The sequence below is a fragment of the Festucalex cinctus genome, chromosome 2 (assembly GCF_051991245.1).
Source record: "Festucalex cinctus isolate MCC-2025b chromosome 2, RoL_Fcin_1.0, whole genome shotgun sequence".
NCBI lineage: Eukaryota > Metazoa > Chordata > Actinopteri > Syngnathiformes > Syngnathidae > Festucalex > Festucalex cinctus.
Window position 1 is genome coordinate 3,805,532 of NC_135412.1, and position 16,454 is coordinate 3,821,985.

Below are 16,454 nucleotides of genomic sequence, written 5' to 3' on the forward strand. Positions count from 1 at the left end.
TGGGATCAAACTTTTACCAGTCACTGGACTGTGCACACGATTGCGACTTCTGATTTCAGTTATTCATTTGTCATTATTTCCACACTCAATCTATTGACGATTCTTTCGCAATTCATCATCGTGTTGGCACAACAGTCTTTGTTACTCCTGAGCGGCGCTCCCCAGTGCCCATGTAAGCAGATGGTGCATGATGATTATAGACCCCCCCTGGGGAGATTCAGGGGCCGCTCCCTAATTGATTGTCATGAAAGGCGCTAATTGAATACAAGGACGTGCTGGAACAACACTCGCTGCGCTCCATTGGATGTTCACCGATTTGGTTCAAGTTGGCGGCAAACCCGACTGCTACCTGGTTTAACGGGTTTGAGACAGAGTGAGGTTGAAAGTGATTACCGGGAGACTCTGATGGTGCATTCAAGATGTTACCCCGACTTGTTCATAATTGAGCAGAGACCGTTTGTAAAGGCAGCAGAGACGGACGGAGGCAACTGTGGTTGTGGCAGCGAGAAGAGAAAGTGAAGCATCAGGCTAGTGGAGAGAGTCAGGCAGCGAGCAAGCTCCAATAGTTCTCCTTTTCGAAGCGGGTAGGGTGGGTGGGGGGTGGGGGGGGGCTCTCGGATTAGGAGGCTGCAAAATGGTTAAAAGTGTCAACGTGTAATTGCACGATAAGGCCCCCCCCCCCTCGTGAAAAATTTGTCTGCCCCGTTGCTATTTTCAATGGCGGCCCTGCTAATCTCCCCGCGCCACATTCGGTCTTGTGCAATCGCCCCCCCCCCTAATCTCCCGTGACAGGACCACGGAGGTGCAGGCTTTTATAGGGGGATTGGGATGGGAGGGATGGGAGGGAGGGGGGGGGGGTGCGTAGGCGTGATAAACTGCCGACGATTATCCATGTTTAGGACCGCAAGAACATGCAGCAATGGGGGGGGGGGGGGGGGGGGGGGGGGATATGGTCCGCATACCAGAGGAGCGCGGTCGGTCCTATATGTGAAGCCCACACTGAGTGACGTCATTACAACGTCATGATTTGATGACATCACCGAACTGTTCTAAAACGATCTAAAGCATCGGTGTCAAACATACGGCACGCGGGCCGGATCAGGCCCGCAAAGGGGTTTAATACGGCCCGCGAGACAATTTTTTGTAAAGTGAAGAAAAAAATAAATAATAATATTGTCGGACCAATTAATCAGCCAGCCACAATAAAATATATAAATTTGTAATTTCACAAGCAGTCCTCAGATGAGTAATGTACTGACTCGCCTTGGAAGTCATTATTTTACATACAACTTAATTAAAGTTATGGTTTGTTTAAAAAAAATAAATAAAATTAAATCATAGACCAACATAAACGTTTTAAATACGACACAAATTCAATTACTGGTAACACAAATACATATGATAAGGATTAACATCTTTATAACTTCATTAACTGCGCCACACAATGCATTCTGGGAACTAATATATGCAAAACGGGTAGATTGAACACGTCTGGAACTCATACAGGCAAAGTGTTGCCACGTTTCATTTGCATTTGTGTTATTTTTTTTTAACAATAGATTACAGTTGAGCTCCGTAATTTAGAGCTGGCTGAAAAATCGCAAAAATCTTCGTATAATTGACGGCAATTGTTTTGAAGTTATATAGCATTATTTTACGTATCCGGCCCACTTAGTAATATATTTTCTTCCAAAGTATTTGAGACTTGGGATGTAGCACCTGATCACCAAACGTACTGATAAATATCAAATCATTTGTTTGAAGAGCTGCTCACCAAGCCGAGTGTCATTATTTGGATCATCACCCTTTTTTGACAAACCAACAATTTTCAAAGTCTTCCTGAGTTCCATTTTCATGCAACTGCTTCTGAGTTCCTCGTGATTATTGTTATGAATTTGCAGGAGTCAACTGGAATTGTATATTGAAACTCTGGAGGTTTTTGTGCTTCCACACAAGTTCCGGCATTTTGGTGATGACGGTGCAGCTCAAGTTGCTTCTTCATCTGTGCCTTTGAAAGAAGATTTCTGGATGACGGCACTTTCATAAACAATATCCGGCAGTAACTGATCATGCATCTCTAAGTATACAACCTTGTGCTCTTGACTGATTTTTAATTATTTATTTTTAGAAGCAATACAATTTAATTATGTAGTTACCTTAATTGATCAAGTCCAAATAAACAATCATAAATCTTTGAATATCAAAAATAATAATGGATCAGCACATTACATTCTCTACAAAAATTCTCCTTGAATAATGAGAACATGAGAAAAGAATTATTAACATTTATTAATAGAGATCAACCATGCAGCATTAAATGCAGTACAAATTGATAAATTATGAAATATGGTAGAAAAGAAACAACAGATGATTTAATAACCAATCAAATTAACGTTTGCGTGTTCATTTAAATGGTTGGTTTGAATTTGTCAATATTGATTTAATTTAATTTAGTTGAAAAAAAAAAACAGCTGCATATCTGCCAAAATGAACCAATAGTCGAGCTGATTTTAGTTTATTGGTCAAGGAAATTATGTTGCAAAAATTGGGAAGGTGGGCGTGGATAAAGAAAAAAAAATGTCCTACCAACAACCTCCCCTCCCCAAAACCGCTCATTCAATTCCAATTGCAAGTTTGACAATAGACTGATTAAGGACACAGTTTGAGTTCAGCAGGTACACACATTTGTATTATCTTTCAACTCTTTTTCACATGAAGAAATGTGAACGGAATTAAAGATGAATGGGCTGCCCAAAAGCCAAATCACACTGCACTTATTAAAGCTTTGAAAGACAAACAGTTCACATTTTAATATCTAAATGATAATGCAAGCAAGTTATGGGAAGGCCTTATGCAAGCTTGCACGTGTTTTTTATTTTGCAAGTTTCATGGATTTGAACACAAAAAAAACTATCAAGTGATTTGAAATAATTGTCTGTGGCTCTGTTGGAAATTAATCAAATCAAGAGACGGCAAATCTGTGACATTTTAAGTATACCTGCAAATGCGATTAAAATTATAATGTTGATGACATGAAATCAGTTTTCAAATGTTAAACAGAATATAACCTAATCTTACATTTATAAATGTTAAAAAATAAAAAAAAACAGTTTTGATAATGCGTAGGCCTACAACAATAATTCAGATCGCAATTGAAAATGAATTAGACAGTTTACTTCCCTTTAAATGTAAAAAAAAAAAAAAAAGATATAGAAAAATCACTTGATAAAAGAATCATTTATAGCATAAATATCAGGCGAGCATTTGCACTGCAAAGCAACCGGTTTGGTGGCAAAAAAATAAAATAAAAAAAATAAAAATAAAAATAGGCCTTTCCCAATGGTGTGAAAATACTTTGGAAATAAATCAGCTGGAGAAGCGACAGTCTCCTCCTTGTGATAACACCATTGCATAAAGCGTTTATTCACCATTAACAACACTTACAACAACAAAATCGAAAAAAATTACAGCGACCGACTCACGCGTTTACAAGGATTGAAACTTGAAATCAAATGTATTTTGCTGCCTGCATGGAAACTTTTTCAAAACACATTTGCACGCCTTCCTCGGAGCCTCGTTAAATTCCACAAAACCGAGGGGGAGAAAGAAAAAAAAAAAAAACTAATGCAGCAGACCTGGAGGATTATAATTTAAATCGTGTGAAATGTTGGCAACCTTCTGCTACACCGAGAGCTCAAACAAATCAGCGTGAGCGTTGCGTCAAGCATGGCCAAACAAAAGAAGAAAAGAAGAAAACATTTGGAGGAGAACGAAGAAAAAAAAAAATGTTCAAGGAAAATTGCATTTTTATGGCTGTAAACGCCTCAAATTACACGCGAGTGGCAGCGGCCCGCTGGAGTATTTGGTTGCGGTTCGCACAACATGAAATGACATATTTATTAAATGTGCGTCAGGGGAAGCGTCCCGGTCACGTGGGGGCTGCTCCCCTGGTAGTGCTGCGTGTGGAGCACGTGCAGGCGCCCCTGCACCGACGAGTCACCCGCCGCGTCCCCGGCGGGCAAGTACATGCTGATCATGTCCCGCAGGTCCCCGGATGCATGGCACGTCTGACGAACCGTGGGCAGCGGCGGGCTGGCGCTCGGCTCCGCCTTCACCAGCGGCCCCAGAGTCCCCCCGAGAGCCCCCGACACGGGTGACACGCCGGCGCCGTGGTGCTGGTGCGTGTAGCCCGTGATGCCCCCGTAGACCGGCGGAGAGGCGCTCATGTAGCTCTGCGAGTTCGAGATGGGGCTGTAAGATAAGGCGCTCATGTCGTACCTGTGCGGCGGGTGCGAGTGCTGGTGGTGCGGGTGGTGAGCGCCGGCGCCCGGGTGTTGCTGCGTGTAAGCCAGCTGCGCCTCCTGCATCATGGCGTGAGCCGCCGCGTGAGCCGCGGCGGCCACCTGTCCCGGGTACGCGCCGTTGGGCCAGCCGTTGACGTGGGCCGCGTACACGCCCGCGCCGGAGCCCATGCAGGGCGGCCCCCCGCCGCCGGGGCTGTCCAGCCGCTGCCCGGCGGCGGCGGCCGCGTTGCCGAGGAGCCCGCCGGCCAACGAGTACTTGTCCTTCTTGAGCAGCGTCTTGGTCTTCCGCCGCGGCCGGTACTTGTAGTCCGGGTGCTCCTTCATGTGCATGGCCCGCAGCCGCTTGGCCTCGTCGATGAAGGGCCGCTTCTCGGCCTCGGTCATCACCTTCCACTCGGCCCCCAGCCGCTTGCTGATCTCCGAGTTGTGCATCTTGGGGTTCTCCTGGGCCATCTTGCGACGCTGGCCGCGCGACCACACCATGAAGGCGTTCATGGGTCTCTTGATTCGCTCCTGGGGGACTTTACCTCCTCCTCCTCCTCCTCCTCCTCCTCCGTTGGACGGGTTGGTCTGTTGCACCACGGGGGAGTGCAAGTCCGTCTCCATCATGATGCTGTACATTCACCTTGTCTTGGTCGAACCACTCAGACCCGCAGAAACATTCAGGCCGCCTCAACCCCCCTCGAGGTTGCTGAAGAGTGATGAAGAGCAGTGGTCGTCTCAGAGGGGAAACTTGCTCCTCACTTCCCCCTCGTTGCCCTTTTTGCTGTCATCAGCCTGGCAGGGAAAGGAAAAAAGGCAGCCTGGGAGCTCAGCGTGCTTGCATGCGCCACTTTGCTCCGAGCGCGCTGGCAAAAAAAAAAAAGAAGAAAAAAGTTGGCTATAGCGTGCCCGGGCCGCTCGTTCGCTGACAGCCGCTAAATGAGCCCGGGCGGCCAATGGAGAAGCTCGAGCGGGGACGTCATTTGCATGCGCGGGCCCGAGCTTCGGTTGACGTCACAGTGGCTGGGCGCGTGCGTGAATGTGGCTATTAAATATCTCAACTTTGATGCAAGTGCGGTTTAGAACTTGTTTAGCATCACGACATGAGTATTATTAAAAACTATTTTTTTTCATCGCTTATACTGATTTAGGGGTAAAATAAAAGCGATCAGAGTATAATATAATTCTCCACAAAAACAAAACAATTACTTTTAATGAATATGAATGTTGTCAACGTTATAGAAAAGACAACTCCTGAACAAATAAACAATTTCACAAATCGTCCATATATATGACTTCTATTTTAAATCAATAACCAACCGCTGTAAATGAAATGTTTGGAATTTCTCTGCGCTTTTGACAACCACCAACTGGCTCTGCTCTGCTTTGCTCTATTCAAGAGCCACAGGTGCGTTTCTGTTGTCTGTTGCTAGGAGACGAGTTGACTGACGGAGCAGACCACGATGCCATTCAAAGCACCCCTTTTGTTTCTTTCCAGTGCTCTGTGGTGAACGTGAGAGAAAGATATTTAACACACACACGACGCACGCGCCATGCTCGCATATACATACCGACGAAGAAACGGTATCGGTTTTAAAAGTTGCAAATATCGGTATAGGCCTACATTTTTAAAGCCCGTTGTGTTTGTTTCTTGAACATGGGTCAGTGTGATATCAAAAATATAACACTATTATCATTATTATAATTATAATTATAATTATAATTATAATAATTATTATTATTATTAGGGCTGTGAATCTTTGACTGTCTCACAATTCGATTACGATTTTTGGGTCTACACGATTGATTCAGAATCGGTTTTCGTCGATTATCGATTCAAACGATTTTCGATTCAAAATGATTTGATTGACAAATGATTTCTGCTTCAATTTACAGATATGCACAACATTGTCATAATCTACTCCAGTCTGCTTTGCAAGACAAAATGACAAATAGAGACATTAAAGTGTCTTTTTTTTGTTTTGTTTAAACATTTATTAATTTTTGGATTGTAAGTGCCCTTTTCCACAAAAAAACAGCATGTGGGCTACAACTGCCTTTTCCCCTTCTTCACCATTTCTAATTTACATAAAATCAATTTTTGGATATTAATATCGATTTGATTCGATTAATAAATGAGAATCTCGATTATTTTTCGAATCGATTTTTTGGCACACCACTAGTTATTATTATTATTTTATTTGACTAAATGGGGGCCCTGTGACACGACAAACTCCTTTATTTCAACCCCTAGGCAGTATATATTGTGACCCGTTTTGGGCTTTTTCATGGTTCTGACCAAGTCATTTCAAAATAAGATACTGCCTACAAGTTATAAATGAATGTAGGCTATCTGGTTTTTATTTCACTATATATCATTTAGCTGTTCTACAAAATGCCAGCTGCCGCGACGTTTCCTGTCCTTCCACTCCCTCGCACCTGCTTGTTGCTGACTGAGCTGCTCACCGTTAGTCACCTTATTGCATTGTTTTTTTCATTTTTTTTTTCATTAATTTGTTTCAAAAAGTGAAATGTGTATATGTTACACATAAAGTGCAATATTAAGCCTTTATTTGTTTCAATTTTGATGATTATGGCAGACAGACACAAAAAAGTAAAAAATAGGGGTGTTTCACAAAATAAGAATATTTCATGTGACCAACAAAAGAGGATCTCAAACACACAAATGTTGCCCTCTGAAAAGTTCAAGCCATATGCCCTCAGTTCTTTGGGCCTTTGTTTGCATTCATGACAGCAGGTGGTGTGGCATGAGGACGATCAACTTTTTGAACGATTCACGTGTTATTGTAGCACAAGATGATTTGATATTGGCCTTTACATCGTCTATACATTTCTGTGTTTCTGTTCCCTAGGGCAGCCATATTTTTATTTCCAAAAAAAAGAGGACTCTCGGCCTGGTCTCAAGAATGTGGTATACCAGTCTCGGTAATGCGGTGCTCGTCCCAAATGTCCTCCCAAAACAGTGTTTCCTCATGTTCCTCTCGACAATACATACAACGTCAATTTCAATGGGGTTCCAGTCGGGTGAGATTTCTGGCCAATCAAGTGTTGTTATTCCATGGCTATTAAAGCAGGTTTTGGTAGTTTTGGCACTGGCAGATGCTGGAAAAGAAAATCACCGTCTCTGGCGTGAATCATGAAGTGCTCCATAATTTTCTGATAGACAGCTGCGTTGACTGTGGACTTGATCAAAGACAATGAAAACACGCCAGCAAATAGTACAAGTAGGTGTGTTTGAGGTGGATTTGAGGCAAATCTTGTTGCATCAAAACGGTTCATCTTGTACGTTTTTGCTCGGGCCATCTATGGACCAACACTTTTCGGACGGCTGGAATGGAAGGGTGGCAGGTGGAAATGCGGGTTTCTGAAACAACACCTACAGCGAAAATGTCAATTAGGGCTACGGAACATGAAATGGTACTGTTGGTCCAATATATCAGGGATAGACCGATTATCGTCCGGGCCGATTATTGGTGCCGATATTTGGCATTTTGACAAATGTGAAGGCCGATAAAGCGGGTATTTTGAACATATTCTGACAATTTTTCACCGTCTGCGAAAATCTTTTGAAACTTTTTGTGACCCCTGATGAAAACCCTAAATTTGCTACGTTCGCATGCATTTGTTGCGCAGTGAGATACAAGAACTTTTCATGTATGGATCAATTTCAATTTCCACTTTATAAATAATGATTGGAATTCCCTACACTTTTTATTTTTAAGAATAATAATTAAAAAAAAAGTAAAAAAAAAAAAAAGTTGAAACTCCCTGAAAGATTGTGATGTGCCCGCCGTTAAATGTGTCACCTTGGCCACCCCACGGAAAATTTTTGGTCAAGTCCCTGGATTGATTGGCAGCCACTCGCAGGTACCCGCAACTGCAAAACTGGCAATTGAAAGCTGCATAAGATGAAGCTGGAAACAGTCTGCGTCACACAGGAGTGACAGTCGGCGGGCTTGAAGCGGTTAGCTGATCGATCACGTTAATAATAATCCCGCAAACACTCACTCACTTCAAAGGAATATCTGCTGTGCATTCGGACGGCACAGCCAGTTGCTTTTTCACTCTCTGTCATAGCAAACTGTCAACTCGTCTGCAGATCAGCTGCACGCGCGCACGCACTCACACAAAGGTTCCAGCTCTGACCTCTACGTCCTTCACTAATTTGAACATGGCCGATGCTGTTGGCTGTACAAAATAATAGACACTTCACACATCCTGAGAGGTGATCATAATTGGAATTAAAAAAAAAAGCGTGGCAGTGACAGAGAAGGGTCAAGGGAGATCAAATATGAAAGCATACAATAAAGCAGCAGTACTCGAAGTAATATTTGTGTTTTATGATTTCAAATAGCGGTGAGCTGAATTTTCTTTACAGAACCGGTTCTTTGTCAGGGTGACGGGTGGCTGTTTACTAACCCCAGCAGCGAAAACAGATTAGTCAACCAAGAAAAGGATTACCAATGATGATAGTCCCTTTGAGGGACCCAGAAAGCTGGAGCCAATGCATGCACTCACACGCACACACGCAAACACACACGCGTGCATCGTGAGTGCATGCACGCTCACGCACGCTCATTCAGATTGTCAGACCATGGGAAGGCCAAACGTAAAATCAACTTTTGATTTTTGATTTCTCTGTATATTTGATGGTATTCCAGTGGTGTGTGTGTGTTTGGGGGGTGTTGGAGGGTGGGGGCTTTCCCCCGCTGACTCCCGAATACCAGAATACTCATATTACTTCATGTTTCCTTTTTTGTTAAGTCATTATTAAAAAGGAAAAAAAAAAGATTAATCAGTGTAATATGCTTAGTAGGGATGTAACGATATCCAAACATCACAATACGATACCACGATATGAAGGTCATGATACGATAATTATCACGATATTGTGGGGGCGTTGGCGATATTTAAAAAAGATCACAATATTTAAAAAAAGAGAGCTCATACTAAAAAAAAACAAAAAAAAAACAACAATATTGTGCTTTTGTACATAACAGTAATGCATATAAACCACCTACAATCTCAAATAACAATATTGAGGCACTTGCTAATTGCTAAAGCAAATTAGGTTCCCCTTCATCTGACAATTAGCATAGATTTTAAACATAGAAGGCCAAAACATCCCTAATGAAAATTAAATTGCACTAATAAACTAGCCACTAGAGGGTGCTAGAACTGCACAAACGGAAATCAACCTGCTAAAAAAGTAACATGTGTTCCTTTTAAATATTGTGAACATGACGACGATGATATTGTGGCAGTTTTAATATCGCGATATCACGATATTGCCCTTATCGTGACATCCCTAGTGCTTAGTACGTTAGCAACATACCATTTGCATAAATGCCATGCAGTTATATTTGATGTATTTGCTAATTCTATGCTAAAAATCCTGCTACTTTCAGTCCTGTTACTCAAAGGAGGAGATTTGGTACAATAAAATGATGACATTGAAAAATTTAATTGCCCCAGATTGACCAACACACATTTTGAGTAGTTCAGCACGTGTATTATCAGATTTAGAGTTGGGGAAAAACAAACAGAAATGTAAGTTTACTTTTAGAGCAGGACGACATCCACATATTACTGATTGATTAGTAAAATGATCCCCATACATGAAGATGTTAAAATGTTTTGTAAATTATACAATCATTCTCAATGCATTGTAATAATTACATAAGATAACCTTTTATTGATCGCAATAGGGAAATTCAGGTACAACCGCAGATTAAAAAAAAAAAAAAAAAACGTTTTTAAAGAGCTTTCTATCAACATTTTTAAAAGCAGATGTAAAAATGACAGGCCTTGTTTTGTTGACGGTAATATTTATTTATCAGTGCAATATAATTGTCTCCTTTTTCTGTAATTTAATTTAATACTAACACGCTTTTTAACGAGGCATGTGGTACCCAGTCCGACAAAAGTTAGCAGTATGATTTGCAGTTATTCTTACTTGTATGTGGACAAGTGGACCGAGGCATCTTGTAAAATAAATAAATAAATAAATAAATAAATGAATAAATAAATAAAAATCTTCTATAGGTCTTTCAGTAATGATTTCAGATTTTGGATATATTATGCAAGCTGTCGTTTTTTTACAGTCATCACATCAAGTGGCAAAAGACAGTCGCTAAGCTTCCTCTGTCAAATGTCACACAGCGAGTGGATTACAAGGTTTGCACACACAAATAAATGAGAAAATACACTAATGCTTGTCTTCTTGCTGACATTTACCTTCGAGTTTTGATGTGACACCCCCACCCGGCTTATAGGAAGAATGGGGGTCCTCCTCTCGCCCCCCCCCCCCCCCCCCCCCCCCCCCTTCCTTTCCTCCCACATGCTAAATTAGGCATTTTGCTACTACTCGTGCTGCTGAAGAGGCGGAAGAATGAGGACTTCCTGCAGAGGGCCTTTTAAGTGCAGGTCTGAGGAGCCCCCACCCCCTTCGGCCCCCACTTCCCCCGAGTAGCTCCAGAGTTCTCTCGCTCGTCCTGAATGGGGTCAAGCTCCCAGCCAAGATCTCCAGGCTTTCAAAGAGCCCAAAGAGCGGCACCCCTCCAACTGCCCTTTTCTCCATCCCATCAGCAACCATTTTTGCTCGCTCACTCACTCGGCCTCACGTGTGCTTTGTCACGCCAATCGAACATGTCACGGGACTGCTTATTAGACAATAGACACGATTACTGGCTTGATCAACACAGGACAGAAGCAAGGGTGAAAATCAAATCGGGCAAATTAGTGAAATCAAACACTTGTACGAAACAAGTAAACACTCATCAACGGAGTAACTAACCTGAAAAAAGCGCAATGGCTTCTGACACATTAAACATCCTCGCAGGATTTGTTTATCAACCAATGTCCAAATGTCTTTTTGGTGCTCGTGCTTAAGTGTTGTTTGCTGAAGCACTGGCAGTGCAAACAGTTGACCAAAATTCACAGTAAATATTCTGTAGCTGAACATTTCAGAATAAGATTCAGCCATGTATGAAACATACATTCATGTAAGGCCTCTGTGTGTCAAGAAGAGCAACATACCTTCCCTTCTTCTCAGCAGGCCTCCATCATACAGTTATCACCTGCTGCAGCTTTGCAAAAATAAAAAAATGAAAAACAGAAAGCGGCTAATCGCTAATTCACCAAGTTGCCAACTGTTGCTGCAACAAGAGCGGCCATGCAGTATTATTTGCATCAACATCTTTCAATGCTTCCCTCTCATGTGGCTTCAGTTGAGATCCTCCTGAGCCCGAATGCCACTGGCGAATGTCAGCAACACTCTCAGCCCTCCTCTGACCCCATACTCGCTTTTATTTAATTTGTCTGTATAATGGCTTTGAATGAAACCCGGGCTTTTGGGAGGGGCAGGCCGCTCAGCCAAATAGAAACAATAATTTTTGATTGGCTTCCCCCCTTTTTGAAAATGACTTTCAAAGTGTGATTTCCCATTGTCGGGCCAGAATAATGCTGAACAATGCAGCTGGGGGCAGGGGGTTTAGTCTTATACATGCAAGCTGATATTGAAGGGGCTTTTGGCCAGTGCTGGCCGCTGTGCACTGGATAACCCTGCAGGGCTGCGACCGGGCCTGGGGTTAGTGTCATAATGGGAGGCCTTTAGCTACCATTGTGGCGGCTGTGTCAACAGAGAGGCCGCTGGGAGTTGCCTGGCATGGCGGGGTGGAGGAAAGGCCTTTTATGCCTTTCCTATTCAGACAAGGAGGAATGGACGAAGTGCGACGTTATCGCCACCGTTTGTGGCATCAGCCCTCTGTCGTATCCAATATGATGGGGAGTAGGGGTGTTAAAAAAAATCGATTCGCCGATATATCGCGAGACTACATCGCGCGATTCTCGAATCGGTTTAATAAAAAAAAATCTTCTTTTTTTTTTTTTTTTTTTTTTTTTTTTTTTAAGAGCTCAGAATTGTTCATTCGGTAGTCTTACCGATTCAACGTCTTATCATCATTGCCTTTTTGTGTGTGTGTGTGTGTGTGTGAATAGATTTTTAAACTTCCATTTTTAATGGAAAAATATTCAACAAAACATCTGACTTCGGGTTAGGATTCACACCTTGAGCATGGAAGAATGTTATATGAACGGAACATTAATCCTTAATATTTTATTTTAATGCTGTTCAAACATGAAACAGATTACAACCTCTATAAGACTGAAATTTCAGATAAATAAATAATACATTTTCATATAAATCTTACACTCTACAAGCTTACTGATTAGTATTTTCTAAATTTGAATGAAAAAAAATCTCAACAATCGACTTATAAATTCGTATCGGGATTAATCGGTATCGAATCGAATCGTGACCTGTGAATCGTGATACGAATCGAATCGTCAGGTACGAGGCAATTCACACCCCTAATGGGGAGTTTGAGCATCTTTCAGCAGTATGGGCACACAGTAAATTCTGTAGAGTGTATGTGATTCTATTTACAGTGAGACCAAATAGACTCAGTTTTAGAGTAATATTTACATTTGGAAGAGAGTAATATAAAGAATTTGAAAAAAATAAATAAAAGTCACTCAAGGGTTGTGGAACTAACTTATGACATCTGATCTACTCCCTGAGCCATGCAGCTCCTGCTGTATGTTAATATATCGCTCATGTCAGCAGGAATCTTCATAACTCCAAGAAAAACGATGTTTGGTCTCCTCTTGGAGATAAGTAAACCGTCGGAGTGGCATAACTCAGGTGATAGTGTGCTGAAGGTCCGCTCGTTCGTCAAACCTTGAGTAACTTTTTTTTTTTCAATTCTTTATTTTACTCTCTTCTAAGTGTAAAGACTCTAAAACTGAGTCTATTTGGTACCACTCTAAATAGAGAAGAATAATGTTCACTATGTTATTTGACAATTCTGTGCTTACAATTATTTGACAACAGTTTGGGGATTTCTGATGGCCACGATGCTTCACTAGGGTGACAAAGATATCTTGTCAAACATAGGATATTGAGGCTGCATCGCGTATGTTGTGCTAAAACTACTGACGTCTTTAAGTTATAGAAAAATGTGTATCAGTGACACCAAGGTGAATTCCTAAGGAACAGGTAGCCATGCAGTGCACTGCCTGTTGGAGTGTTCAGAATCATTAAACACAGGATATAATGGTCAATTTTCCATTGTACCAGTAGATGGTGGTCACATGATGTACGCCTTGAAAGTATGGGAACTGTATTTTGACATGCAGAGGACAGCAAAGTCGTCTGGAAGTGATTTTCCATGGCCTCTGCACTGAACTACCATCAGCTGCCTCAGGAGTACCATAGGCCAAAAAAACAATTCGGTCGGACCTGCATCTTCTCCCACCTTAGCATTAGAAGACAGCTAAGTTTCATCAGTTTTCACAAATCTATTTAAAATTGTAAGGAATTTAGCTTTTTTTTCAAGATGGCCCTGGTTGATCTCCTTTGCTCTGCTGCCACCTGCTGGCCGTTTGTGTAATAACTACCATTTCTGCAACCGTTCTTTGCAGTTGAGGGGCTGCATCAAAGCCTTCTGTATGCTCTAGCATTAAAAAATAAATAAAAAAACAAATAAACGTATAAATACGTCTTTGGGACACTTAGAACTTTAAAAAAAACGTATTTGCATGTTATTGGGAGCAAATGAGCTAAGGTGTTGACACGCATTTTAAGTCTTTTTCCAGTGGATTTGATCATCTGATTTTCTTTTGTGCATGTAAATGTACTGACTGTCAATCTGTTCATCCGTCCCACTGCAGCTGGGAGAGCGCATGTTTGCTATGGATTCTGTTCCCTCTGGCAAAGACATTCACACAAATGTACTGTGATGAGGCAACCTTGAGAAAGCAGGCAAAGCTGAACAAATAGTGGCATCCGCACATGCACACGCCTACACGTGGACGTAAATACACACGCTCAGGGCACCTAATCAAACAGGCCCGGCAATGGTGGCAGCACAAGACTAGTGTCTCTTATTACCAGCATAGTAAGCAAACAACCGTACACACGCACGCATGCAAGTTGTTCTTGCAATCTAGACAACAGGCTCAAAACATGGTGTCCTGTGGATTATGACAGTTACCTCAGTTAAAACTAATGTGTATGTGTATTTTGATATCGCACAATATTACTTTTATATGGCCTGCTATTTGCTTGCGACCAATCCAGGGTGCCTCTCACTAAAAGTCACCTGAGATCGACACTAACTCAGCCCTAATGTGGACGAAAGAATGCAGCCATAGAAAATCGATGGTTAGATTATTTTTGTAACCGCATGTGAGTGAAAAGCAGACGAGTTGAAAAACTGGTGGGCAGGTGGACGCCACTGGATGGTGTTTGTTTACGACTGGAGCAGTGTCAGCGTTTTCGTTGCTGCTGATGATAGACACAGCAGCCGAGAGAGAAGTGCCAGTCAGCATGGAAAGCAACAGAAGGCAGGGAAAGGCCAACGAGTGTCTGCAAAAAAACAAAAAAAACAACAAAAAAAACACTGGAAATGTTTGCGTGTTACTTTCGTCATGCACTTTAGGAAGAGCGCCATGATCAAAAACGTAGAATTTACTAGCTAACCAATATAAAACTAAGAATAAGCAAGTATATCTATCACTGTGTGGGCCCACAGTACTGTATATATATATATATATATATATATATATATATATATATATATATATATATATATATATATATATATATATATATATATATATATATATATATATATATATATATATATATATATATTTCAACCGGTTCAGGGTGTACTCCACCTACTGCCAGAAGCTGGGGGATAGGCTCCAGCACCCCTGCGACCCTTGTGAGGAGTAAGCAGTTAAGAAAATGGATATATATATGTGCACGGATCAGCTGATTGCTGATTATTAAAGACTGTTTTCTTGCGTAGGCCTACTACACATGTACCACACTTCACCTGCACGCATCTATACACACACACCCAGCTAATGACAAGCCCCCTCCCCGGCTGACCTCGTGACCCTCATCAGAGCTACAAAGAGATAGAAAGCGATGGCAGGACAATAAGATAGAGAGGTTGCTCCGGGTGACGAGATAAAAGGGGTGACGCGGCAACAATGGCGTAATCACCAGTGTGGCATGGAGGAGTAGAGGAGAGGATGGGAAGAAGGCAGTGACACTACAAATTCAACTTGATTCAAGAAGTGATCGCAGGCAGCTCCGGACAAGAGTCTCAACCTTACATGGGAATACAGATTCTGATGTGGTAATATTACTTTTACCAGCACTCCAGACAGTGTCAAAGCCAGGAGCTTGATGTTAAAATGTTACTTAAAAATCTGCATGTACACTCAAAGTATTTTGATGGAGACAGATTGAACCTGGAGCAGATTGTTGATATATCCATTAGCCGACTGTTCATGGTGGAAAAATGTCATAAAATTCAAACAAATCAGAAGACTACAAGCATCTTGGAACTGTTTGTGTGCAATTGTGATTTAATGTCTAAATCTGGTGTACATATGGCTGTATTTTCCATGACGGCACACAAGTAAGCCCCCAAATGCTCGAAAATAACACCACAAGTGTCATCACAACACGTTTTAAAACTGGAATTAGCTTTAGACCAAGTACAGTATGTGAAAACACTGAACGAGTTACTAGTACTACAACAAAAAAAGCCACTATAAAAATAAAATATACATTTGGGACATAATAAACAGAACAGTAATGTTCAAAGTTCAGAGAGTCATTAAGCAATACAATATAAAGTGTCCAGTCGTGCAGTAATACTGATGCGTAGTAATGGACCCAGACTTTTGGACCCAAATCTGTGAAAATGTATTTAAAATGACCAAACAGACAAATTTGCAACTTATCCAATATAAGATACTTCATAGAACATATATTACACAATATATGATGAAAAAAATGGGACTCTCTGACTCCGACATTTGTCTCCAGTGCTCACAAAACACTGCCGATACTTATCTTCATGCTTTATGGTCATGTACTCCAGTGCTGCATTTCTGGACTAAAATCTGGGAAAAGCTCGCTGATATATTAAACTGTAGGCTTCCTTTATCTCCAAGATTGTGTTTACTAGGTGACTTAACAATAACTGAGCTACCATGTAAACAATCTCAATCTATACTTATAGCCCTTACTATTGCTAAAAAAATAATCCTTGCCAATTGGAA

General features: G+C 41.6%; 1 protein-coding gene across 9 annotated transcripts in view; it reads right to left on the bottom strand.

Annotated features, from left to right (window-relative positions):
• The window catches only part of LOC144013431 (transcription factor Sox-1b-like), a 76,792-nt gene that overhangs the window by 26,219 nt on the left and 34,119 nt on the right, over positions 1–16,454 (bottom strand). For 2 of the 9 annotated variants that reach the window (XR_013282242.1, XR_013282246.1), the window contains exon 1: positions 11,346–11,704. The exons of 2 other annotated variants lie outside the window; for them this stretch is intronic. Coding sequence is in view for 5 of the 7 variants with exons in the window: in XM_077512299.1 (XP_077368425.1) it covers positions 3,900–4,925 (1,026 nt within the window). In the remaining 2 variants the exon portion in view is untranslated. Of the gene's footprint in view, positions 1–2,359; positions 5,153–11,345; positions 11,705–16,454 lie in introns of those variants that run through there. 5 more of the 9 variants (XM_077512296.1, XM_077512297.1, XM_077512299.1 and 2 more) reach the window with 4 other exon arrangements.